At 60.0% G+C, this 23749-nt stretch overlaps 2 protein-coding genes across 4 annotated transcripts in view; one reads left to right on the top strand and one right to left on the bottom strand.

Moving 5' to 3' along the window:
* The window catches only part of APBA2 (amyloid beta precursor protein binding family A member 2), a 194511-nt gene extending 175370 nt beyond the window's left edge, over positions 1–19141 (top strand). The window contains exons 9-14 of one of the 2 annotated variants that reach the window (XM_065872994.1): positions 1720–1905; positions 5592–5771; positions 6629–6841; positions 8314–8433; positions 15106–15246; positions 18004–19141. In XM_065872994.1, coding sequence (XP_065729066.1) covers positions 1720–1905; positions 5592–5771; positions 6629–6841; positions 8314–8433; positions 15106–15246; positions 18004–18075 — 912 coding nt within the window. In that variant the 3' untranslated portion in view covers positions 18076–19141. The remainder of the gene's footprint in view (positions 1–1719; positions 1906–5591; positions 5772–6628; positions 6842–8313; positions 8434–15105; positions 15247–18003) is intronic. The other variant, XM_065872995.1, reaches the window with a different exon arrangement.
* A 3844-nt stretch (positions 19142–22985) lies between these two features.
* The window catches only part of ENTREP2 (endosomal transmembrane epsin interactor 2), a 359231-nt gene continuing 358467 nt past the window's right edge, over positions 22986–23749 (bottom strand). For both annotated transcript variants that reach the window (XM_065872553.1, XM_065872552.1), the window contains one exon: positions 22986–23308. In XM_065872553.1, coding sequence (XP_065728625.1) covers positions 22986–23308 — 323 coding nt within the window. The remainder of the gene's footprint in view (positions 23309–23749) is intronic.

The raw sequence follows: 23749 nt of genomic DNA on the forward strand, positions 1-23749 counted from the left end.
CAGCGGGTGTCTGGGTCATTGCTCGTAGCGTTCTTGACTGGGAGGTCAGGGCTGGTGGGAGAAGCAGAGGTTCCCGGCTCCCGAGGAGCCCCCATCTCACTGGGAAGACTGGACACACCTGGTTCCCTGTGTGCTCAGGAGAAAATGCTGGCTGCCCTGAATAAGACAGGCCGGGTTCCCTGACTATACACCCTGGAACCTCGGAACTGGCCTTGGGGAGAGGGAAGGTCATGCAGGGTTAGCTGGGGGTGGGGGGTGGATGGTGCTTCCTAAAGGTGAACTAACCGAGCACTGGCCCCTGCAGGCTTTGGGGTCACCGAGAGCGAGGAGAACAGGAGCTGGGAAGGTGGGTCAGAAAGGTTCCATGAGCCGTGGCCTGTCTGCCTGGCCAAGGTGTCTGGGGTAGCCTGGCCAGTCGTGGGCACCGTGGATCATTTGAGAGTTTGCTCCGAGGTCGCTGAGGATGAACTGGAAGTGTGGTGGTAGGAAATTGGTTTGACTATAAAATAAGAAATGTTAGCAGAGAAGCTGGGAGGCAGGAACAGATGCAGAGACTGTGGGAACTCGAGTGGCTGGTTGGGGCAGGAAAGGGACGAGGCCACGTGGCGGGCGGCCTTGTCTGGGAGGAAGCGGGCTCTGCCACTGACAGGTGCTTGGAGATGGGGAGAAGCTCATTTCTGACACCTGGGGGTTGAGTCAGATGTTTCTGAAAGTGGCTGGAGATCCAGAGATGCTGAAGAGCCACCTCCACTGTCCCCTTTCCAGCGGCCCCTCCTGGAAGGGGCTTCTTGTGGTTATAAACCGCACCCCCCCCCACCCCAAGCTGGCCAGAAAACACAGCAGCTCCAGGAAGGCAAGTGTGCAGAAGTGGCTTCTGTGAGGAAGACAGGGGCTGCAGAGGTTGCAGAAATGCCCCATTTTCTTTTCTGGAAAGAGGACAAAGGCCTAAAAGACCAGCTGATTAGTTTCTCAGAGCCTCTGTGTGCAGCCTTGTTAGGTGGGGGGCCCGGGAATGATACTTGGTAGAGATTTCTGCCAGATGACAAAAGCCATCGAGAGGGATGGGCCCGCCAGGGCCTCGGGGGGATTGAAAGACTGCGGAGACCATCCATCAGAGTCAGGCGGGCTGCCTCGGGACCCCCTGCCCAGGCCCATGCTGCTTGAGCTCCTGGGACGAGCTCATCCCTGGGAAACACTGGCTCTGGAGCCTTCCTCTTCTGCTTGGCAGGAAGTCTGAGCCAGGCGCCCTCCTTGCAGGGAGAGGCGCCTTCTCCAGAGCCACAGATGGCCTCTGATCGGGTGGGGACGGGCCTCAGCGGCTGCCCCTCCCCCACAGGACCGGGAGCCCCGCCCAGCATCATGCCCCCACGAGCATCATTTTGGAAGCTGCAGGGCTAAGGTGAAGGCACGTCACCTTGACTGGGAATCATCGCTGGGGCAGTGGCTCTCTACCCAGGAGACTCTGTCCCTCAGGGCAGATCTGGCCAGAGCTGGAGATCTTTGTGGTCGTCACAACTTGGGACGGAGGAGATGCCACTGGCGTCTAGTGGGTGGAGACCAGGGATACTGCTAAACGTCCTCCTGTGCCCAGGACACTCTCACAGTATGGAATGGTCCAGCCCCAAACGTCAGGAGTGTCGAGACTGAGAGCCCCCAAACTTAGGTGTTGTTTAGGGCTTGTTCCCTGTAACGCAGGCCCTCTCGTGCCTCTCCCGGCAGGAGACCATGATGGACCACGCCCTTCGCACCATCTCCTACATCGCGGACATTGGGAACATCGTGGTGCTGATGGCCAGGCGCCGCATGCCGCGCTCAGCCTCCCAGGACTGCATCGAGACCACCCCCGGGGCCCAGGAGGGGAAGAAGCAGTATAAGATGATCTGCCACGTGTTTGAGTCCGAGGATGTAAGTAAATGCCCGGGCGTGATGTTCCCCTCCCGACGGCCCAGGCCCCATGGGCTCTGTGGTCCCAGGGAAGCACATATAGCATGGGGATTCTGTGCCCCATCATGGACGCTTCCAGTGGAAGCGGTGATTTTTCTAACACTCTGAGTTTGCAGAGACCATGAACACAGCTCTGTTTCGCTTCATGAAATAAGTTTTTCAGGAGCTGTTTGTAAATGGAACCGTACTTAAGTATGCCGAGGAGCTCTCTGACAAGGTCCTTTAACGAAACCTTGTTCTCCCCAAATAAAGTAGCCCTTGACTAACTTTTCTGTTGAGATGCACGCCCCACACTCCAGGGTTGCAAATGGGGAAGCGCCTCTGCTTCTGCTCATGGCCATTTCAGGCCATAAGAAGTTGGAAAATCCAGTGCACCCTTGGACAACATGGGTTTGAACTTCGAGGGCCCACTTACCCATGGACCTTTGTCAGTAGTAGATGCTACAGCGCTACACCATCCGCCTTGGTTGACTCCGCGATCATGAACCGCGGACACGGAGGAATTGCGGGTACGGAGGTCTGACTGTAAGTTAGACACAGATTTTTTATGGACTGTACAGAGGGTCACAGCCCCTAACCCCCATTTTGTTCACGGGTCAACTGTAATTCTGACGTTTAAAATACCGCAGACTCGCTAAGAGACCATAAGCCCTTTGACTCCTTCCTTGGATGGGATGAGAGCATCTTTCTGAGCCTGGAAGAGGGAGAAAGGGACCGGGGAAGGGAGCTGCAGGGCAGGAGGTGAGCGGGGTCTCTGGGCTGCCCCCCCGGGGCAGGTCTGATTCAGGATCACCCAGGAGGCAGCCGCTGAGCTGTTCTTGGGGCTGTTGCCAGAGCAGGATTTTAAAAAATTCTCTCTCCTCCATGGATGCTTGGAAAGGGCATTCTCGGTTACCGAGGGACTTGAGGGTGTGTCAGGGACCTGGAGCAGTGGGGAAGGGTCCCAGTTTTCATGTTTGAATGCAGGGTGGGTGGAGGCAGTGACCTTTTTGCTGAGAAATTGAAGTCACCTACAAGTGCTTTGAAGCAATGACACATTTATAGGAGAGGAAATTTACATACAGACTCACTAGTGCACACACGTGTTCCTTTCACCATTATACAGATGTCTTTGGACACCTGCATGGGAATTTTTGTTTGGCTCATGGCTCAAGGAGTCTCTGAGACCCGGCCTGGGGGCATGTGATGGGCCCTGGAGAAGGGCTGTGGTGATGGGCAGGTGAGGCAAGAAACAGGCCAGGTGGCAGGGGGTGAACAGTCTGCTGTCTCGGGGAGCAGGAAGGGGCTCCGAGGTGCCCACTGTGCCCTGGGTGCTGCTGTGGCCTGGGTTTCTCTATTCCGTGGGAGAGTAGGCTGAGAGCAAAGGTGGGAGCGGGGCTCCAGGTGGTCCTTGAAGGCACATGGGAAGGATGGGCTGGGAGGGGCGTGAGGGGATGCAGCAGCCATCCTGAGAGTCGGTCCCTGATGGTGGCCCCATCCGGGTCCGACTGCTGCTGGGGTGAGTGAAGGATCCAAGGGTCCAGTGATAACAGAGGGGGACACCTGGAGAAAATGGAAGGTGGCCCTAAGTACCCTGGTTGCCCTCTCAGAGTTTCCATTTCCCTTCTGTAAAGTGGAGGGCAGTGCAGGTGAGCCGAAGAAGTGAAAGGGCTGGGGGGGGGCAGGGCAGCCTCCCCTGCTATTCACCCACCTGCAGGAGGCCCCCTCTGAGTCCCAGCCTCCAACGCCAGCCCCTCGGGGAGGCCCCCGTGACGCTCCCTATCTTTCTGGGCTCACAACCTTGGCTGTGACCTGGGGGCAGGGGCGATCCTTCATGACTGGCCCCAGCTCAGGTGGCAGGGATGCCAGGACGCAGGGCAGACAGGGGATGGGAGACTGCAGCCAGCCGCTGGTGGGAAGATGCCGAGGTTCCCGGACTGCGTCCCATGGAGCCCAGGCATGGACCACCTTGCCCTCCCAGGGGCTCCCCCAGGTGATGGGCGCCGACCGGGCACAGCTCAGAGGGGAGGCTCAGGGCAGTGGGCAGTGGGCGGGGGGAACGAAGTGATGCTCTCACACCTCCTTCCCAGCCAGGGAACCCCAGTCTGAGGAAGATGGACCCAGAGGCCTGGGGGCAGCTGGTGTCAGCAAACCTGAGACCCCAGGGGGGCAGGGCACATCCAGGCCTCCGGGTGGCCCTCGGCCCTCCACCCTCCATCCTGGGACTAGCCTCTTCCTGGAGGCCCCATTGGATCCTCAGCTTGGCCTGAGCCTCCAGCCAGGCGCCCTCCAGGACCTGCCACCGCGGGCCTCCTTCCATCGTCTCCATACGCGTCTGGGCCAGTGGCGCCACCTGGTGGTCCCGGGGCTCCGTGCCTGTGGCCGGTTCTCCCTCTGAGCAGAGCCGCCAAACTGCCTGGACGCTGCTCCTGGGGGCGGGCAGGGCTTGGTCCTGCCTAGTGGACCCGGGCTTCCCTCCTGCAGACCGTTCGGGGCCCAATTTGGGAGGGCCGTCTGGTCTAGAATCGAAGGGCTCCGAGCTCTCCCTCTGTTATCCAGCCCAGCCCGCTTTTTTCAAAGGCTTACTCATTTGCAGCCCGAGAATCATGCAGCGTGTAGAGCAAGAATGGGATTCAGGCTGAACCCCTCAATTCCACGTGTTTTCAGGCCCTGTTGGCCCGAGGTTTGCTGAGGGGTCCCACTGCTCTCCCCCGGCTGCCTGGCTGCCAGGGTGCTTGACGTGGCCCAGGAACTGGCTCCTTAGCTCTCACTTCCCATGGTCCTTTGTCTGCACACCAGCAGGTGGCATGTAAGCTTTGGCAGTGACTGTTCAGAGTCCGGGCCTCTGCAGTATCAGGTTCAGTCCAGTCCATAGAAGTGGTCCTGTTGAAGTAGAAAGAAGTGACTTGCTCCACGATTTGCCCTGTGCTGGTGTCCCCAGGGCTTCATGCTTCTCGTTGGCCTCAGCCTGACACATCCACACGCCCTACGAGAGCAGCTGGGCACACATCCTGCCTGCACCACCCCCGCGCGGTTGGACTGGGTCCTGTTGCTCCAGAGAAGTAATTACTGGGTGGGTGACTGACAGTCTCTGTGACGTTCCCCAGAGGATGCACCCCCCTCCTCCAGTCTGTGTTTGGAATAGGATGGGTGGGGGACTGCCCTGGCGGTCCAGTGGTTAGGGGTCCACGCTTCCACTGCACAGGGCATGGAACTAAGATCCCGCATGGGCCAAGTAAATGTATTTATTTAATAAATATTAATTTAATTTTAAATAAATTAATTTAAATTTCATTAAATTAATTTAATAACAATTAACAAATATTTAAATAAATAAAACACTTGTTAAAGAAAAAACAATGGGTGAAAAGAAAATACAGTACAGTCGCCAGTGAAAGCAATGAAACTATGATCATTAGCAAATAATTCATAATTTCCCCAGACGTTATTGGAAACTGTGCTTTGTCTTAGGATGTCTGGGATGTAAGGGAGCTCAGGTGGGGACAGGCAGGGCACCAGCAGCAGAAGGGCTCCCCCGACAGAGACCCGGGCCACGGTCTCTCTGTGGCTCCTTGGAGCCCAGGCAGGGGCCTCCGTGCAGGCCGTGCTGTGGCTCCCCCTCGGGGCCCGTGCGCCTGCCCGTCTCCATTGGGCGCCCCTCCCCACAGGCTCAGCTCATTGCCCAGTCCATCGGCCAGGCCTTCAGCGTGGCCTACCAGGAGTTCCTGCGGGCCAACGGCATCAACCCCGAGGACCTGAGCCAGAAGGAGTACAGCGACATCATCAACACCCAGGAGATGTACAACGACGACCTCATCCACTTCTCCAACTCGGAGAACTGCAAAGAGGTGGGTGCCCGGGGCGGGGGGCACAGCTGGCAGGCCGGGCGGGGTCGAGCCTTCCTGGTGTGTGGCCCCTGCCTTCGCAGCGAGCACTTGTGTGGGAAATGTGGTGCTGTTGTAGGGAAGAAGCTGCTGACGGTCAGTCTTAAAATGACCTTGAAAATGTGCCTTTTAATGCTGCTATTAGATGTGGGCTCAGCCCCTCGAGGTGTTTCTGGAAAGCGTGCGGGAGGCATCTTGAAAACGGGGAACTTGGGGCTCTGCCCAGGGTGCTGGGAAGCCGCCCGTAGTGAAGCCTTGGCAGGTTCCGGTGGGTTTGCTCAGGGGTCTCTAGAAAGTTCTTCAGAGAAGAGGAGCAAATCCCAGGGGGTGGCCTGTACCCTAACTGCTTGGGAATGAGTGAATGATCCTGGCTTGTTGCTGAATGGATGAATGACAGGCAGCTTTCTGTGAGTGACCCGTGAGGCAGAGAGGAAATAGAAGGACTTTTCCAGACAAGAGTGGGGGCCGGGCTGGGTGTGCATCTGGACTCTGAGAGCACGCCCCTCTAGCCTCCGTGTGTCTGGGGCGCGGGGGTGGTGGTGGGCGTGGGAGCCGGAACACTGGGGCCGAGCTTGGGGCTAGAGGAGGGGGTCTGTGCTCCTGGTGCCCAGGATGGTTGGGTGGGTCCCAGGAGGGCTTGGGAGCCAGAGCTGGACAAGGCCAGGGAGACAGCAGGCTGGCTGCGAGGAGGTGGCCTCGGTTCTGAGGGCAGGGCAGGCACATGGCCCGGGTTGGCTGGTCCTTCCGGGATGCTGGGCAGAGGCCCAGCCCCCAGCCCACATCTCAGGTGGGCCTCTCTTACCCTACCCATTTCCTTGCAGCTACAGCTGGAGAAGCACAAGGGTGAGATCCTGGGTGTGGTGGTGGTGGAGTCGGGCTGGGGCTCCATCCTGCCCACCGTGATCCTGGCCAACATGATGAATGGAGGTCCAGCTGCCCGCTCGGGAAAGCTGAGCATCGGTGACCAGATCATGTCCATTAACGGCACCAGCCTGGTGGGGCTGCCGCTCGCCACCTGTCAGGGCATCATCAAGGTGGGTGCGGGGCCCCACCTTGCTATATCCTCGCTGCTTCGTCATCCCCCCTCGCCCGCCAGAATGCTGAGCCCAGAGAGACCCACCCAGTGGCTTTGAACCCAAGACTGTCCCACGGCCCTGACACCAGAGAGGGACCTGGGCTGCCCCAGGTGAGGGCCAAGGACCTGTAGATGTCGGGTGACCAGCTTGTCTTAGTTTGCCTGGGACTTTTTGCTGACAGTCTCACCTGCTGGGCAAACAAGGAGGTTGGTTCCCCTGCCTGGATCTGAGTTGGGAGGCTGCTCTCACCGTCTGACCCGTGAGCCTGCAGGTTCGGGAGGTGCAGACCCTCCCTAGAGAGTGTCACGCTGAGGGGACACAAACAGGTGGCCCCTGCTTGTCTGTGAGAGCCCCCCGGGCTGAAGCGTCGGGCAGCCATCCAAGGGGACCTCAGCACGGCAGTGCCTTTGCTCTGTTCAAGGGTCCAGACAGTGGCTCAGCCTACGGGGGGGCCATCTGTCCCACGGCTCATTCCCTCCAGCCCTACTGTGGTCTCGGGGCTGGAGGATGGGCCTCTGTTCTCCCTTGTCACTCAGAGATGAAGGCCCTGTGAGGGGGCTCCTGGACCTGGGGACCCAGTCCCAGTGGGTACTGTGTAGCTAGACAGACAGACAGGCACAGAAGAGGCCTTCATCAGGGGTGCCAGAGGCTTGGCCAGCTGGGACCCTCGCTCTGAGGGCTGCAGCTCCTGGGGCAGTTTCTAACCTGGGCTCTGATATGTGTGTGTGTGTGTGTGTGTGTGTGTGTGTGTGTGTGTGTGTGTATGCACACGTGTGCACAGAGGAGGAGCTCCCTGCTGCTGCAGCCACGTTCAGGCTGGGCCCCTTCCCCTCCCCCCACCCAACCCTAGGACCATGGCCGCAGCACCCACTGTCCTCTGGGGCCTGAGGTCTCCCTTGGCCTGTCTCGGCACAGACACCAGAGCCTCCTGCTGACTGATTTCTGCTCTGCCGGCCACACCCTGTCCTCGCCCCACCCCCAGCATGAGAGTCCATCACTGGAGGATGCTTTGTTTTGAGGAAGGTGCCCCCACCTTCCCAAACAGGAAGTCCTCCTGCACTCAGCATGGCCAGGGCCCCTCCTGGGCACCACCAAGGGTGACCTAGTGCCCGCCTCTTGGTTGTACACAGGGGCGCTTGGAGCCTGGCCTTGCCCCCAGGGCAGATTTTTTTTCTCCCAGGTCAAAGGGCACACCAGAGCACAGGGGCCACGGCACGCACTGCCACCTGGGGTGCCCAGCACCCCTGCATCCGGTCAGGATGATGCCTGCATCCACGCACAGAGGGACACCAGGGCTGAGAGGGGCCTGCCTGGCTCGGTACCCCAGCTCCCGGGGCTCTGCCCTGCCACTGGCTCACCCTCCCAGGCCCCTGAGGTTGTCCTCCCAGCGGCATCTGAGACCCACTGGGCCTCCCATTCCTGCTTTGCAGGGTCTGAAGAACCAGACACAGGTGAAGCTGAACATCGTCAGCTGCCCGCCGGTCACCACCGTCCTCATCAAGCGGCCGGACCTCAAGTACCAGCTGGGCTTCAGCGTGCAGAATGGCATCGTGAGTGCGCTCGGCAGCCTCCATTGTGCACGTGGCTGGCCTGGTGCAGGGAGCTGGGGGGCAGCTCTCCGTCCCTCCAGAACCGCTCCTGTCTGAGGGGGCAGGTCCAGGCAGGGCGGGCGGGCCAGCGTGTGGTCACGGCATGGGTCCCTCCAGCCCTGCCCTCGGCACCCTCGTCCCAGTGGTGGCTGTTCTCTGCAGACCCCTGCTCTGGAGTGGAGGGAGGAGCCCTCCCACCCCTGCAGTCGGGACCCGTAGCCGATGGCAGTGTCAGAGTCACTGTGTGTAAGACACCCACCCACTCATTCATTTGTTCATTCATTCATTCGCTCATTCACTCACCCATTACGAGCCGTGTGTGAGGTTCCTGAGCTGTGTCAGGCGGGGCCCCAGCCACTGAGGAGGCAGGAGGGCCTCCAGGAGGAGGTGATGCTGGGCTTGAATAGTGCTGGTCTGGCCAAAAGTCTGTGCCTGTTCCTCAGGCCGGAGTTCTTCCCAGAGTTCCCACCTCCTCTTTGACCTGCGTGAGCTCTGTTTCCTGGGTCGGTTCTCCTGCAAAGGTCCCAGTGGGCAGGGAGGGATGTGGCCACAGATGGAGGACAGAAGAGGGAAGGCTGGTCACTTCCAGATTGCTTAAGCTAGCCCAGAGTGCTAAAAAGCCAAGGAGGAGATCGTGCGGTGGATGGGGGTGGTGTCAGGTTGAGGGGGAGGACGTGTGTGTCCCTCCACGGTCACAGAGGGGGCACATCGGGAGAACGTTCTAGAAACAGGACTACAAATGAGGCAGAATTTCCCCCGTCACTACCTGGTGCAGGATTGTGGAGAGTTTGCACGGAGCCGGGGAGAGTCACAGGACATCTCCGTCCCCTCTGGGTTAGGGCGCACTTGCTGCTGTAACGGATGTTCCGCGGATCTCAGCGGACTGAGAGCTGATCTGTTGTTTGGGTCACAGTCCAGCGTGGGAGGGGGCTTCGCGCCACAGGGTCGCTCAGGGGCCCAGGCTCACCCTCCCCCAGGGCGCTCTTTGTCTGACTGGCAGCGGCGGGGAGACGGGGGCGTAGATGTAGCTCTTGCCATTTCTGTCTACATCCATCTGGCCAGACAGGGCTCAGTCACATGCCCCACAAACACAGAGCTGGCCGGGAAGGTGGTCCAGCTGGTGCCCAAGACGAAGAAGGAAAGGGTGTGGGGGCATCTGAAGCTGACATTGGCCGTACCTTCCCAGCTGTGTGACACTGGGCAAGTCACTGAAGCTTTCTGGGCAGGTTGAGAAAATCCATGAAGTACCGAGACCTCCAAGGAGGGCCCACTGGGCCCAAACTCTGCAGAGAAGAAAGGCCCCTTGGCACGATACCCAAGCACGGGGGCCCAGCCAGGCTGTCTACCCCCTGAGAATTTCTTTCCGGAACATGGCATCTGCCCCGGGAGTTGGCCAGTTGGTGGTCCAGCTAGCGCCACCCTGCCCGGCTGCTCTGCACACACGTGTCCGGGGCCATGCAGGAGGTTGCCCAGGGTCCCTGCCTGCAGCTTCTATGCGCACCGTGTGGATGGGCCTGGGAGCAGCTGGGCGGGCCTTAGACCTGTCCCTGACACCCTGAGCCACCATGCAGGGCCTGCCTGGGTGCCGTCCGCAGGACCTCTCTCCCTGGGGTGGGGGCAGGTGGGTGGTAGGGAGGACTGTTAGTGACCGGCAGCCCCTGAGACGGCCCTGCTTGTGTGACCCTGAGGGCTGCCCCTGCCCTGCTGGGCAGCCTTGTGGGGCCCAGGCTGTCCCTCTTGCATGGCCCCGGGGGGCTCGCCATCTAGGTGGGCCTGGTTCATGGTCTTTGTAAGATGCAGCCCCTGTCCTGCTGCAAGCCTTGCAGGGGGATGGCATGATGCATCAGGGCCAGCTTTCCCCTCAAGGCCAGGCTCCTGGGGGGTGGCCAAGAGCTTTGCCTGTTCTTGGGGCCCGATGTGCCCCCCCCACCACCAAAAAGCAAAATCCTTCCCCTGCAAATACTCCCTCCAGCCAGTTCATTTTAATCCTCACTACAGCCTAATAAGGAGCATGGGGACTGGTCAGGAAGCTGGGGCACAGAGAGATTTAGTAACTTGCCCCGGGTCACACAGCTGGGGAGGCCGTAGGGACCGAGGTGGGGAAGGGGGACGAGGAGACACAAGAAGGGGCGCTCTGCCTAGAGTTTTGTGGGGGCTGAATTGAAGCGAGCGGGGGAGGAAGGGGAGGCAGTGGAGAGGACAGGTGTGGGGTGGCCTGAGTGTGGCCTGGCCCTGAGCCTTCCTTCTCAGAGATGGGGGAGGGGAGGCTTGGCGGGGGTGCATCCCTGGGGAGTTACAGGAGGGGTCTCTGCGGCGGGGGTGTGCAGGGATGTTCCCAGGTTGGTATGAGTGGCTGGGAGGCTGAGGCCAGGGGGGCTTCCCAGAAGGTTTGGGGGTGTCGGGCTCAGGGTCACAGCAGATCTGGAGTCTGGAACTGGGGAAGTATTACCCCCTGATTCTGAAGGCAGCGTTGCCAGGCTGCCCTTCCTGGGTCACAGGTGTGCACACAGGGGTCCTGGTGCCGCCCACTGCTCGGTGCCTCTGCTGCTGGTCCAGGGTCCGAATCCCACGGTGTGTGCGCTTGGGGCCAGCTGTGGACGAGGAGCTGTGTGGCCCTCAGCGCCACCCACCCACCAGCTGGCATCCTGCCTCTGTGAATGGGGGTGCGCATGCTAGGGGCCAGGAGGCAGGGGCCGTGGTGGCTCCCGGGGGCTTCCCCGCCCTGAGAGCACCCGGGAGGCAGTAGATGGAGAGCAGGTGGCAGAATGCCAGGCCGGAGGTGGTGTTTGTCAGCCCCAATGCAAACCCACTGCTGTTTTCTGCCTGATGCCTCCAGAAACGTTGCCTGTGGCAGGTGCCTGTTTAAATGTCTGGGGTGAGCAGTTAGGAGAAGTATGTCCCAGCGCTGGGGCGTCAGGTGAGAGGTGAGGGGGAGGGGCCCTCTGCATGGCTGTCAGTGTGCACACACCGGTGCGTGTGTGTGTGTGTGTGCGTGCGTGCGCCCTCTCGGGTGTGTGTGTTTGGGGGCTGCCAGCCTGAGCCCTGGCCCCGAGGATGTCAGTGTAGCTTGTGTTTTCTTTAAAGCAAGAGGCCCTGTGGCTGAGAAGCTGGATTACCTTGTGAAATCTGCCCCTCTCTCCCCCTTTTCTTTTGGCCCCGACTCTCTCCTAGAACTTCTGCTTTTCCTGGTTTTTTTTTTTTTTCAATTGTGGTAAAATACAATTAACGTGAAATTTACCATCTCAACCATTTTCCAGTGTGGGGTTCAGCAGCGTTAAGAACGTTGACGTTGTTGTAGAACCAATCTCGAGAACTGTTTCCATCAGCAAAACCGAAAGTCTGTTCCCGCGAACAGACTCCCCACCTCCCGCTCCCCCAGCTCCTGGTGACCAGCGTGCTACTTCCCGTCCCTGTGAAGTTGAATATGACATACTTAGGTACCTTACACGAGTAGAATCATACGGTCTTTGTCCATCTGTGACTGGCCTGTTTCACTCAGCAAAATGTCTTCAAGGTTCATCCACGTCGTAGCATGTGTAGCAGGATTTTCTTCCTTCTTAAGGCTGAGTCGTGTTCCATTGTGTGGAAACGTCCCATTTTGGTTGTCCGTTCCTCCACTGATGGACACTTGGGTTGCTTCTATCTCTTGGTTACTGTGAACCGAGCTGCCGTGAACATGGGTGTGCAGGACTTCTGGTTCTCCGGTCTGTCTAGTTCCATTGCTGCAAGACTTGTAGGCCTGCTGGGGCGTCTGTCTGGGGTATCAGTCTATCTGTCTGTCAGTTCTGGGAACCGGGAAAGGCCACCATCTGGCCAGCTCTTCCTGAAAACCTGGGGCTTCCCTCTAGAGCCCGTGTCTGTGCGTTGGTCTGGTTAGGGAGGGCATCCCCTGTCCCCATGCACAGATGGGGACGCAGGAACAGGTAGCTGAAGGGACCTGCCCCAGGCTCCCCTCTGGGCAGTGGCGGGGCAGGCGTTGGCCTGCACGGCTGTCGTGGGGAGCTTGCCCTCTGCCCGTATCAGATGCTGGAGTGTGTGGTCGGCGTCAGTGGGCGAGCGCACGCGTGGACCTGAGCCATCTGTGAGCTGTGCAGGGGCTGTCCTGTTTGCATCTAGGGTCCTGGGTGTCAATAACCAAGTCACAGAGGTGCCTACAAGGCCCTGTCGTGGCCAGCCAGCTGCCTTTCCTCCCATTGGGACTGCAGGGCCCGCAGAGCCCACGGATCACGTGGGCCCCGCAGATAAGTTCCCTGCGTCCCTGGAAAAGTCTGCTGACCCCTGAGTTAGTCCTGCACAAGTGCTTTTCCCATTTTCAGCGTCATTACGCCTAAAGTACAAGGCATTCGTTTGCAGACAGGCCCCAACTGAGCCAGTTAACGCTCCTTCTAAATGGACCCCTCCTCTCTGTTCCCACAACACCATGGAAGAGATCAGGATGTCCGCAGCTGGGAGACACCAGCGTTCCTCCTGAGAGGTGCACCCTGAGAAATTAGAGCAGCCCAAGGCCCTGGGTTTTGGGGGCACGCCTCGTTTCGGAAGGCCTGCCGCCTGCACGCGTGTGTACATGCACGTGTGTTTGTGTGTGCATGTGTACAGGCGTGTGCCCACATGGCCCTCTCCTCAGCACTTTCCGCTCCCTTCCTGCCCCCTCTGCCATCCTGGCCCCCCAGGTTCCAGCCGAGGTCCCCTGCCAGGGTCTGAGTCCATCATCCTGGCAACCCCCTCTTAAGGTGCAAAGCTATTTTCTCCCTCTCTCTGTCCCCTTCCCCTCTTTACCTTTTGTCCCCAAATCACCACCACGAGGGAAGACGCTACCACTAGGGACTTAGGGAAACAGCGCCTGCTACGGGGTGTCCCAGCTCCCATCAGGAGCACCTGGGCCCTGCCTGACACCTGCCAGGTCTTCCTGAAGCCTGGATCTTCGAAGAGCCAGTTACACTGGGCACAAAATGCCCTTAAATCATCTGGGTGGGGGGAGGAGGGGATAAAAGTTAATCCTTAATACTGACAGGTAAGCAGAGCCTTCATAGCACAGGATGGGTGCTCCCCTTACTGGAAAATGGGTGGTGGGGTCAGCCTGCTTCTCTTTCTCCACCCTGAGTCCGGTCTGACCCAGGTGCTGCTGTAGGAGTGGCCTTGGGCTGTGACATCAGCCTGCATCTGTGTCTCCTTCTAGAAGAGAGGGGTCCTGAGGGCTGGGAGGGACCTCGAGGGCTTCAGGCACCACACTGGGATTTACACACACCTACACACAAAGTGGATCTGGAAAGACCACAAAACAGATGACAGGTGGGAGTCCTGCAGTGGTGCCAGGGCCAGCCTGGGGTCAGTGGCCTTTCAGCCTATCTCAGCCTTCAAAAGATGCCAGGCCAGTGCCGAGGGGGAGAGCACGGGCAGCTGGGCTGGAGGGGTCCTGTCTGGGGGTGGAGCGTCAGCTCCTAGCCAGTGGAGCAGCCTGGCCAGGGCTGGGATGGGAAGGGGCTATGACCCAGGTAGGGGCCCCAGACGGCGTTCATCACAGGGCGTGGAGGCGGCCTCGCAGCGTTGAGCCTCAAGGTGGGAAGGGAAGAACACCAAGTCTGGGGGAGGCTGGCCGTCCTGCCTGCACCTGCGCCTCCTGCAGGCAGGCCGACCTTGACCTTGTAGGATGCTGACCAGAATCATATGAGGACCCCTCGAAAGCCCTAAAATCTCCTGGTGGCATTTTTGGGTTGAGGAAACCGTACAGACCAAGGCCTCCGTGGGTACCACGAGGCTGTCAGGTGATGCGGGGTGTCCCCCGGGCACTCGGGGGACAGGGTCCCACCAGCCTGGGCCTCTCCTCCCACCAGACTCTGCGCTCGGCCTTCCTCATCCTCAAACACGTCTGGTACAGGGCAGCCTTCAGGCAGGACAGCTGGGATACTGGTGCAAGGGGCCCAGGGTAGAGGTGCCTGGCGGAGGTGGACAGGGGAGACCTCCAGTGCGGGTGTGGTTCTCGGGCAGCCTTGGCCCCAGGGACGCTGCCGTCTGCCCTCGGCTGGGGGTGGATGAGGGGCCTGGCGCCCTGCCTGTTCCCTCCCGCCCCAGCCTCTCTTGCTGCAGTGCTTTCATCCCACCCCCCTCCCGTGGCTCCCGCAGGGCCCCGGGGACCCCCCGGCTGCAGCTGCCCGCCCTCCCTGCTGTCTGCATGGACCCACCTTCTGGCACCCAGTGTTTAGTGGATCTCACACACGTGGGGGCTGCATCACCTCTTTCCACTTGTCGGCTGGTGAAATCACCACCTCCCTGTGACGGGGGAGCAGTGACCGTCTTCACTGGAAAGAGGAGCAGAGTGGCTGCTGGCGGATCTGCCAGAACCGGCTTTACCTGCACACCTTCCGGCCTCCACACCCCTGACCAGGAACAGAGGCTCCGGGTGGCTGGGGCGGGCGGGGGGTGGGGGGGACGGGTCTCCCACAGCCATTTTCAAACGCATTCCAAACCATAACCTCCCAGTTGGTGAGCCGGCAGACGGCATGTAGGAGCGTCTGCCCTGGGGCTTCATCCTGCGTGTGATTAATTCTCCTCCCCGTCTTTGGGGGCTGGAGGCGACTGGCGAGCGTGACGGGGACCCTGTGCTGACCCGACCACCCCCCGCCCCGTGTCGCTTAGATCTGCAGCCTCATGCGTGGGGGCATCGCGGAGCGGGGCGGCGTCCGCGTGGGCCACCGCATCATCGAGATCAACGGGCAGAGCGTGGTGGCCACGGCCCACGAGAAGATCGTCCAGGCGCTGTCCAACTCGGTGGGAGAGGTGAGAGGTCACTGCCCGAAGCCAGAACCGGGCTCTCGGAGCCCAGATGTTTCCATGGCCGACATCTAATCCCCCAGGGCGTGTATAAGGTGCTGGGGAAGCACCCTGGAGCAAAGCCTCCCTTCTTGGCAGAGCCTGTCCCTGCGGGGACTTGGGCACATCTGCTGGCTGGCGTGCTCCCACCCGGACCTTCGTGAGCCTCCTCCAGGGGCTGCATCAGCTGAGCACGGCTGTGTCTCCCACGGGGGAGCCTTCTGCAGGCGGGGTCTGGCATCCCCTCCTCACCCTGGGTAACTGTGGCTGATGGGATGGGGGTGGGCATTCGCAGGCTGGCCCTGCTGTGCTCCCCTCTCCCACTCTGCTGGCTGTACCCCGCCTCCTTTTCTGCTTCTTTCTGGCATCAGTGGGATGCCATGCCAGCGTGAGGGTGGACGGGGTACAGAGCAGGGAGCTCAGGAAGGAGCAGGATACCTCAGCGGGGGACGTAAGATGCTGGGAGTGGGGGTATCAGCCCAGTGCTGGGAAGGAGGCCTCCCCGGTGCGGGGGTGGGTGTGTGTAGGTGTGTGGGAAGCGGGGAGTCAGGGTGAATGGGTATCTCCCTGGATGAAGCCTGGGTGACAGCAGTGCAGAAGGGGCAGACCAGCGCTGAGTGGCAGGTGACACGGGACGGCTGTGAAGGCAGGTGCTGGGCGGGGAGTTTAGGTTTGATTCTGAGGGCGGTGGGGACCCAGGGGCCGTGTGGGGAGAGGGCACGGCTTCCTCTTTGGAGGCTGGTGTGGGGAGCGCGATGCTGTTCCCTGAGGGGCCTTCAGATCATGTCCGGTCAGGACACCTTTCCTGGGGCCACGTTGACCCACTCAGTATTTTGTGAAAGTCCCAAGGCCGGGGGAGGAGGCCTGTTTCCCTGCATGGGTGGTGGCAGACAGCAGCTCTCAGGAAGGAGGAGGCCAGGTAGGCGCCATTAGCCTTCTCTTACAAATGGCTTCAAAGAAAGGAAAATCCAATTGTCCTAAGTAGACGCCTCGAGACTGGGGCCATCAGTCGGGCGGGGGAGCTGGGCTGGGAGCGGGAGAAATGCGTCCGACTGTCTGGACCTGAGGTGAATGGGTATCAATCAGGCTGGACCTCAGGCCCAGGGTGTTGGAAGCCGGTCCTGGCTGGTCCTGAGACATGAGCTTGTCTGCCTGTGTTTTCCATCATCCCTGAGCGCATTTGGAAAATGAGTCACCGATCACTAGACCTGGTGTTTTGCTGGGCCTTGGGGGTGGGTTTCAGATTGAGGAACTAGAATGAATCTGCTGATGGGAAAAGTCATCGCAGGCTGATGAAGGAGCAAACATCTAAGTGGATCAGACAGACCCTGGTGTTGGGAGCCGGGGGGAGGAGCCTGGGTGACAAGAAAACGCTTCGGCCAGACTGGCCATCTGGGTTGGTCAGATAAGGCCTGAGAACGGCTTGCCCGAGGAAGGGCAGGCCTGGGGGGTTGGCTGCATGCCCCTGGGGGTGGCTGCACCTGCGGCCGCCTCTCCCTGGGCGCTGGAGGTCTGCCAGCCCACCCCCTAGAGCCACGGTCACCCACAGGGGCCTGAGCACGGCCGGGTCCCGGGCTAGCCTGCGGAGCAGACTGCTTAAAGGAAGCAGAAGCAGAGCCCGGGGCCCAGGCGGGATTTAGGGTATGTGCCCCCCACGGCTGGCCTCTCCGGGCAGCCGTCTCTGTGCCTTGCTGGCATACCCAGCCTCTGTGGTGCCAGGGACTGAGGTCAGGCCCCAAAGGCTCCTTTGCTAACTGACCCCCAGGGGGCTGGGGGGCTCCAGGCCTCCGCCCGCCGCACACGCCCTTTGTGTGTGAGCCTCTGGGTCTCACGCCGAGGCAGAGCTTGCCCCTTGCAGTTTCCAAGGAGGCCTGGGCGCCCCAGCCTGCCTTCAGCTCGGTGCACAGTCAAAAGTCCAACTTTTTATGCACCTGGTGTCAGCTTGAGCTGAAGGGAAAACAGCTGTTGACCGCGTGTAAAACCCTCTAAAGGCCTGGACGGGGCGCCCGGGTCACAGTCTGCGCAGTCAGGGTATGCTTTCTAAGCCGGCATCGGGGTGGTGACCACGGTGTCGACTTGAAAAAATGCACAACATGAGAGTTGTGAGTTGTTTTATTTGGGGCAAAATGAGCACTGTAGCCCAGGAGACAGCATTTCATATAGCTCTGGTAAACTGCTCCGAAGAGGCAGGGGGGAAGGTCAGTATGCATGTGATTTTGGTGAGGGGGGAGGACATGCAATGGAGCACATATTTTTGGCAGGAGGTTCTGCAAGTCTCCTGAGGGTTACAGCTAGTCAGGAGCAGCAGACGTCACCAGGAAGGATCTCGGTGTTTTTCTAGATGTGAGGAGATGCAAGAATTGGGCTCATAAAATTGGCTCCTGAAAATATCTCACTATCTGAAGACCTGTTCTCCCAGTTTTCCCCAGAGCACAGAGGGCCTCATTCCTGATCTCCACCTGAACTCCTTTCAGGGGGTGTTGAATCAAGTCAGCAGCTGCAGCGGCACCTGCTTTAATCCTTGTAGACGTAGATGGCAAGTGCCCACGACAAGTGCCAATTTGTTGTTGACGGTCCACAGGTCATTCTTCCTCCCCTCTGGACGCGGGTACTTTACACAGGACACGCTCAGGGGACTTGGGCATCGCTGGTCTCGCATGGGGGGGACGGGGGCGGGAGGCGGAGGCAGGGAGGGCTGGGTCAGCCCCTCTCTCTCATTGGCAGATCCATATGAAGACCATGCCTGCCGCCATGTTCAGGCTCCTCACAGGCCAGGAGACCCCGTTGTACATCTAGGCTGCCCACCTGCACCCCAAGGAGTGGGAGCCGGACCCAGGACCCAACCCCTGAACCCACAGCCCACCTGATGACACTGGCTCCTCCGAAGGGCATGCCCTCACCACCCACTTTTTTTTTTGGACCAAAAGGGGTCTTTATCCAAGGGGAGTCACAGGAACCAGTCTTTGTAGAACAGTCACGTATTTTGCCACATTCTGAATTTTCTCATTGCGACGGACAAGGGTTTGTCTGTACGTCCGTGTGGTGTGGAGCCGTGGAGGGCGAACGTGGGTGCCCCCGGATGCGGCTGTGCGGGGAGCCCCTCGAGGACAGCGTGCTCCAGGGGGCAGCAGCGGTGTGCCCCGCCCTCAGCTGGGGCTCGGGTTCCTGTGGGGAGGGCGCCCGACTGCCCTGATGGCTGAGTGTGGGCAGCCAGCTCTCAGGATGGGACTGGTCACTGAAGTTGGGGGACACGTGGTTGTATTTCCCGAGAAAGGAGACATCCCTGAGTTACATAAATGGTGATATCCACAACCTCAAAACTCTATGCCTATTTAGACAACATCACCATTTTGACTTTTGACAACAAACTGCTCTTCTTCAGACGTTAGGATTTTCCGACGACCCGTGACCACGTCTGCTGCCCGTGCCCGCCTGTCCGCTGGCCCCTGGACGCCCCTGGGCAGCCTCCCACACAGGCCGGTGGCCTCATTACAATCTCTGTCTACACACACGCATCCACATGTGAGCTCCCCCCTCGGAAACCAGACCCTCCCCGGACACCTGGAGCCTGCTGTCTCCGGGGGCCTGCGCGTCCGGGTGCCGTCACCATGAGCGGTGTTCCAGTGCGTGTAGGTCAAGTGCAACATAGTCTAGATCCGCCCCGCAGAGCTCAGTGTTCACGATGTCATTTTGTCCGGAAGTCTCTCTCTTTGGCCCAGGCCTTGAAGAATACACTGTGACTTAAGAAGCCTTACCATGCAGTAACTAAGCTCTAGGACCACTGGATGAGGGTGACCTGTGTGTTGCATGCAGCTGACCTTGGGAAGACTCGCTAATACCACTAATAAACCTGAGGTCATGATGGAAAGCTGTCCGTGTGGCTGGTTTGTTGACGGAGAAGTGGCCGCCCAGCTTTCCTCTAACTAACTCCGCCCCTCACAGCCCGGCTCCGGGTGGGGGGCCTCCCTGCCAGGTCTGAGGGCTCCAGGCACCATCCCTGCAGGAGACAAGCTCCTGACTAATTGGATGAGGGAGAGTGGGAGGCTCGGGCTTCTCCTGGTTCAGATGGGAATCATCCCTGGGAGAGGTGTGTGCGTGTACAGAGCAGAAAGCGGCCCACCTACAGCCTGGCTCCTTCCCTGGGGCCGCCCTGCAGCCCGTCTCACCTGATTGATAGCAGGACTTGGCAGTGCTCCCATCACTGACTGCGTTCTGCGGTCACCGTCCTGGTCCCGGTGTCCCCTGGCATGGGGAGCTGGGGTGAGCATGGGCTCTGGTCAGAAGCCCTGGGTGGTGTTCCAGCATGTTATCAAGGGACGCTGGGCAAGCCGGGCCCCTTCTCTGGCCGGGATCTTAGTTCCATGCTGTGAGCCACTAGGCAGGGATGGCCCACACCCTGGGGTGAGAGCTGGAGGGGAGGGGCCTCGGCTCAGGGGGGCCCAGGGGTATGGCCCTGCAGTGCCCAGAATGAGGCAGGTGAATGGGCTCCGGAGAGGAAACCCATGGCTAGCAGATGACGGGGAGCAGGTGTCCCTTCATGTGCTACACATTTAAAAAAAAAAAAAAAAAAAAAAACTTTAAGCCAAGGGCCTGCATTCCTCCCAGAAGCTGGGGGACATGTCCCACAGAGGGACAGCTGTGGGCCGGGCGCCTGCCCTCTCCCCTCACACCGCCAGGGTCTGTCTCCAGAAGGATGTTAGGAAACACAGTCAGGTGCCGGGGTGGGTCGTGCTCCGTGGTCGGTCGTCCGGCCTGAGCCCTCGCTTGGCACCTGGTCACCAGCAGTACACACGGCTCTCGGCATCTGTCCCGATCAGACCTCAGAGACACAGAGGCCAGAAATAGTTTTTATTAAAACACTGATCATTATGAAAACACCTTGAGGTACATTAAATAAATACAGCCTGCCAGTTGTACAAACAGGCTTGAAAACAATTTCCTATAAATTCTGCCTTAACAGCAGCATCTGTGGATCAGTACAGCCACGGGGGAGAAAACATCCATTCGAAATAAGCTTTCTTTTATGCGGTTTGTTACACGCATTTTGTATCATTGTCACCAGCTGAAGAAGCCCTTAAGTGCTTGTGAAGGGTAAGCGCCCCCCCTGTTTGCCATAGAGTAGGGGTCTGGAGTTCCTCCAGCCCAGCATCCTTGTGGTCCCTGGGTGGGGGTCTAATGGCAGTGCCAGACAGGCACTGGCCCTGTGCTGGCCCTCTTTTTGGTGGGGGAGGTCCAGGAGAGCACAGGCCCTGGGCCCTGTGCAGGGGGCATCCTGGGCCTTGGCTTCCAGCGCAGCCCGTGGGGGCCTGCCTGCTGACGTGTTAACGAGAGCGGGGAGACCAGGGCCGAGCGGACGAGGACGCACCAGTGACGGGGGGTCACTGCCTTTCCCCTTGGCTATGAGCCGACACAGCCTGGGGCTCAGGGCGCTCGATGCCGGGGCTGCTGGTTCCCAGGTGCCGTCGAGCAGAGTGGGGTTGAAGGTACCCGGGCTGGGGAGTCAAACCCCGGCCCGTTGCCAGGCACCTCTCTCTTCCCGGGACCTTTCCTGGGAGCCAGGTGCCTGGGCCCTCAGAAGGTGCCAGCCCAGCGCTGTAGAACTGGGTACAGCGTACTCACCCGCAAGAGATGCCGTGAGAACACGTGTGAGGGCCGAGCACTTGAGAACGGCCGGCCGGTGGGCTTCAGGCCAGAGCACCTACCTGCACCCAGGTGGAGGCACAGGCTGTGGCAGGTGCTTGGAGGCAGGAGACGTGGCGCCCTGCAGGGAGGGGAAGCAAAAGACACAGAGCAGCAGGCCAGGCCTCCTGGAGGTCACCCAGCCCGCTGCAGGGTAACAATTCTGATGCCCGTGAGGTGGGGGGTGGACGCAAGGGCTGGCCTCACTCGAGAGGCAGCCTGTCTGAGACCTGCAGGCTTGGCCCAGGGCCCTGCCGTGTGAGCCCCCAAACCTGACGTGAGCCCCCCACCCAGGTGAGACCCCTGCAGCCTGCTAAGCTCTGGCTGCCACCCCAGAGACGCCTTGATGCAGAGGCCAGGGCGCTGGGGCCATCCATGCTTTGCTGGGAGGCTTAGGGGAGGCCCCTTGGAAAAACCATCAATTTACTTTACCTGCAGAGAGATTTACTTTTGGGGACTTCAAAAGCCCTCAGTTGAGAAAAATTAGAGTAGAGATTTCCCGTTTTATAGTCTGGATAAAGTGCTCATAAATTCTCCTCTGTGATGTCTCGAGCGGATAAGTTCCGGCTATCATCACAAGGCCTGATTTGTATATTGGTCCAGCTCTCACCTCTGGACGGCAGTGACCAATGATAACATTAGGAAGCAAAGCGTTGGCAGCTGACTGGCACCGCGGGCTCCTCGGGGTGTCTGGGCTGGAAACACCCTCGCGAGCCCCGTCCCTGCTCCCCCCACACACCGCAGCACACTGGCTACAGGGGTGGGGGGGGCGGTGGCACAGCCCTGGGCTGATGGACACCCGGCAGTGCTGGGCACCTTCCCAGCCCGCCCCCGGCACTCCCTGTGTTGGGCCATGGGCTCTTGGTTGAGAACTGTGGTCTCCGGCTGCCTTGTCCCACGCAGGAGCCGCCAGCCACACTCCAGGATGGCACGGGTATCCCCGTGGCTGCAGAAAGTCCTTGAGGACAGCGCCGCTTCACGACCCTGGCTGGGAAGCAGCTGCTGCTGAGGTCACCAGAACAGGGCGGCCCAGGGGGCCAAGAAGGTCCAGGGCACCCAAGCTGCCGTGGCCGAGGAGGCTTCTGCGCACCCAGCTCGAGGTGGGGGTGGTTCACGGAAAGGAGCGGTCGACAGGTGGCATCTTCCAAAGCAGATGTGGCGGCTGCCGCCCGGCTGGGGAAAGGGCTGCTCTGGGTCATCAGAGACCCCTTGAGGCCAGTCTGGCGAGGGCAGATGTGGGAGAACCCCGGGGGCTCGCCATGGGGGCTTATTGTTACGGGGCAAATAACTACTCAAAGTGCTCTGTGCTGAGCTGGCTAAAGAGACAGTGGAGAGACAGCCAGAGAGGAAGCTGGGAAAATGCCCCGGGGCAGGGAGAGGCAGGGAGGGGTTGCCCAGGAGACAAGGTGAGGGGGGGGGTGCGGGTCCCTCAAAGCCCCTTGCCACAGGGTGGCCGGGCCCCCCTGGGGAGTCCCTCATTGTATGTTTGTTCACAGGGTGGCCCTGTCGCCCTGCGGGCATAAGGCTGGACCCCCGCTGCCATCTGGGCTAGAATGACTTATTTTCTTAAAAATCAGCCTCTAAGAAAGGGTTGATCATTGATTCAAACCGCAAGGGGAAATGGGCTCATTGCCTGATGGACTCCTCTACCCCTTTAAACACTAAACTAAATTGGGGGGGGGTGGGGACTGGGGTGCAGGAATGGCCCCGAGTGTGAAGATACTTCAGTTTCTTTAGCTACATGCGTGTCCCCTGCCACTGGATCGCTGTCACGTGGCTAGTTCAAGGTGCTACCTGCCTGACAGCAGGGGAGAATCCACGCTGGACACGAGAGTCATCCACTGTATCACTGGGACAGGTAGGAAGCGTCAGCCCCCAGAAAACAGCCGATGGGGTCCCCCTGGAGGAGGGAAGGGCCTCCGCCGCTTGATCCCCCCGGGGAAGCAGCCTCTCCCCACAGGCCCGGCGTCCCTGGCAGGGACTCTGGCACCAGGTCTGTCCACGTCCACATCCAGACGGAGGCGCCTTCACAGCTGGTCCAGGACACGGGCGCTGAGGACGGCCTCCTCCATGTGGCACTCCTCGGAGGGGATGGCCGAGCCAGCGGAGCCCACCACGTGCCTCACCTCCACGGGAAGGGAGCAGCTCGAGTGTTCCAAGAACTTAGCCACCAAAACCCTGGCGTCCGCGTAGGCCTTGCTGTCCACTAAGGAGTGCGGCCGCTCTTTGGAGACTGTCTGTAAGGCCTCTGGCTTTAACCGCTGGTCCGTTTTCCAGGCATCTGGTTCCCTGGGGGGTGAAAGCTGGGGCCGACAGGCACAGGCAACCATGACAGAGTGAGACAAGGAAGCTGAAAACCAAGGGAAAATGCACAATCTGAAAACACCCGACACAAAACAGAAGGCAGCCGTCCACTAACTTCTCTGAAAAGCAAACACAGGGATGCTCGGGACAAGCTTTCCGCTGGGATTCCTGTGTTCCCCAGCTGGCCCTCGCTTCGCATGTCCCCTGGCATGGCCTGGCCCCTCGCAGCCCTGAGTTCAGCCTGCAGTAACCTAGAGGGGCCGCAGCCTCCTGGAGCCGAAGGCTGGAGATGGGAGGGCAAGATTCGAAGCCGGCCAGCGAGAGAAGTGCAGGGCGGGGCAGGGGTCTCCATTCTGTGTGCCTCTCTGCTGGAATTCCCGAGCTCGCAGGGGGGCTGCCCCTTCTCAGCCTTCCCCAGCTCAGTGACCTTCGCCCTTGTGGGTTGGGTGGCATTTGGAGACACGTCTGCCTTAAGAGCAGAGCTGGG

This window comes from Phocoena phocoena, chromosome 2 (genome assembly GCF_963924675.1).
Source record: "Phocoena phocoena chromosome 2, mPhoPho1.1, whole genome shotgun sequence".
Lineage (NCBI taxonomy): Eukaryota > Metazoa > Chordata > Mammalia > Artiodactyla > Phocoenidae > Phocoena > Phocoena phocoena.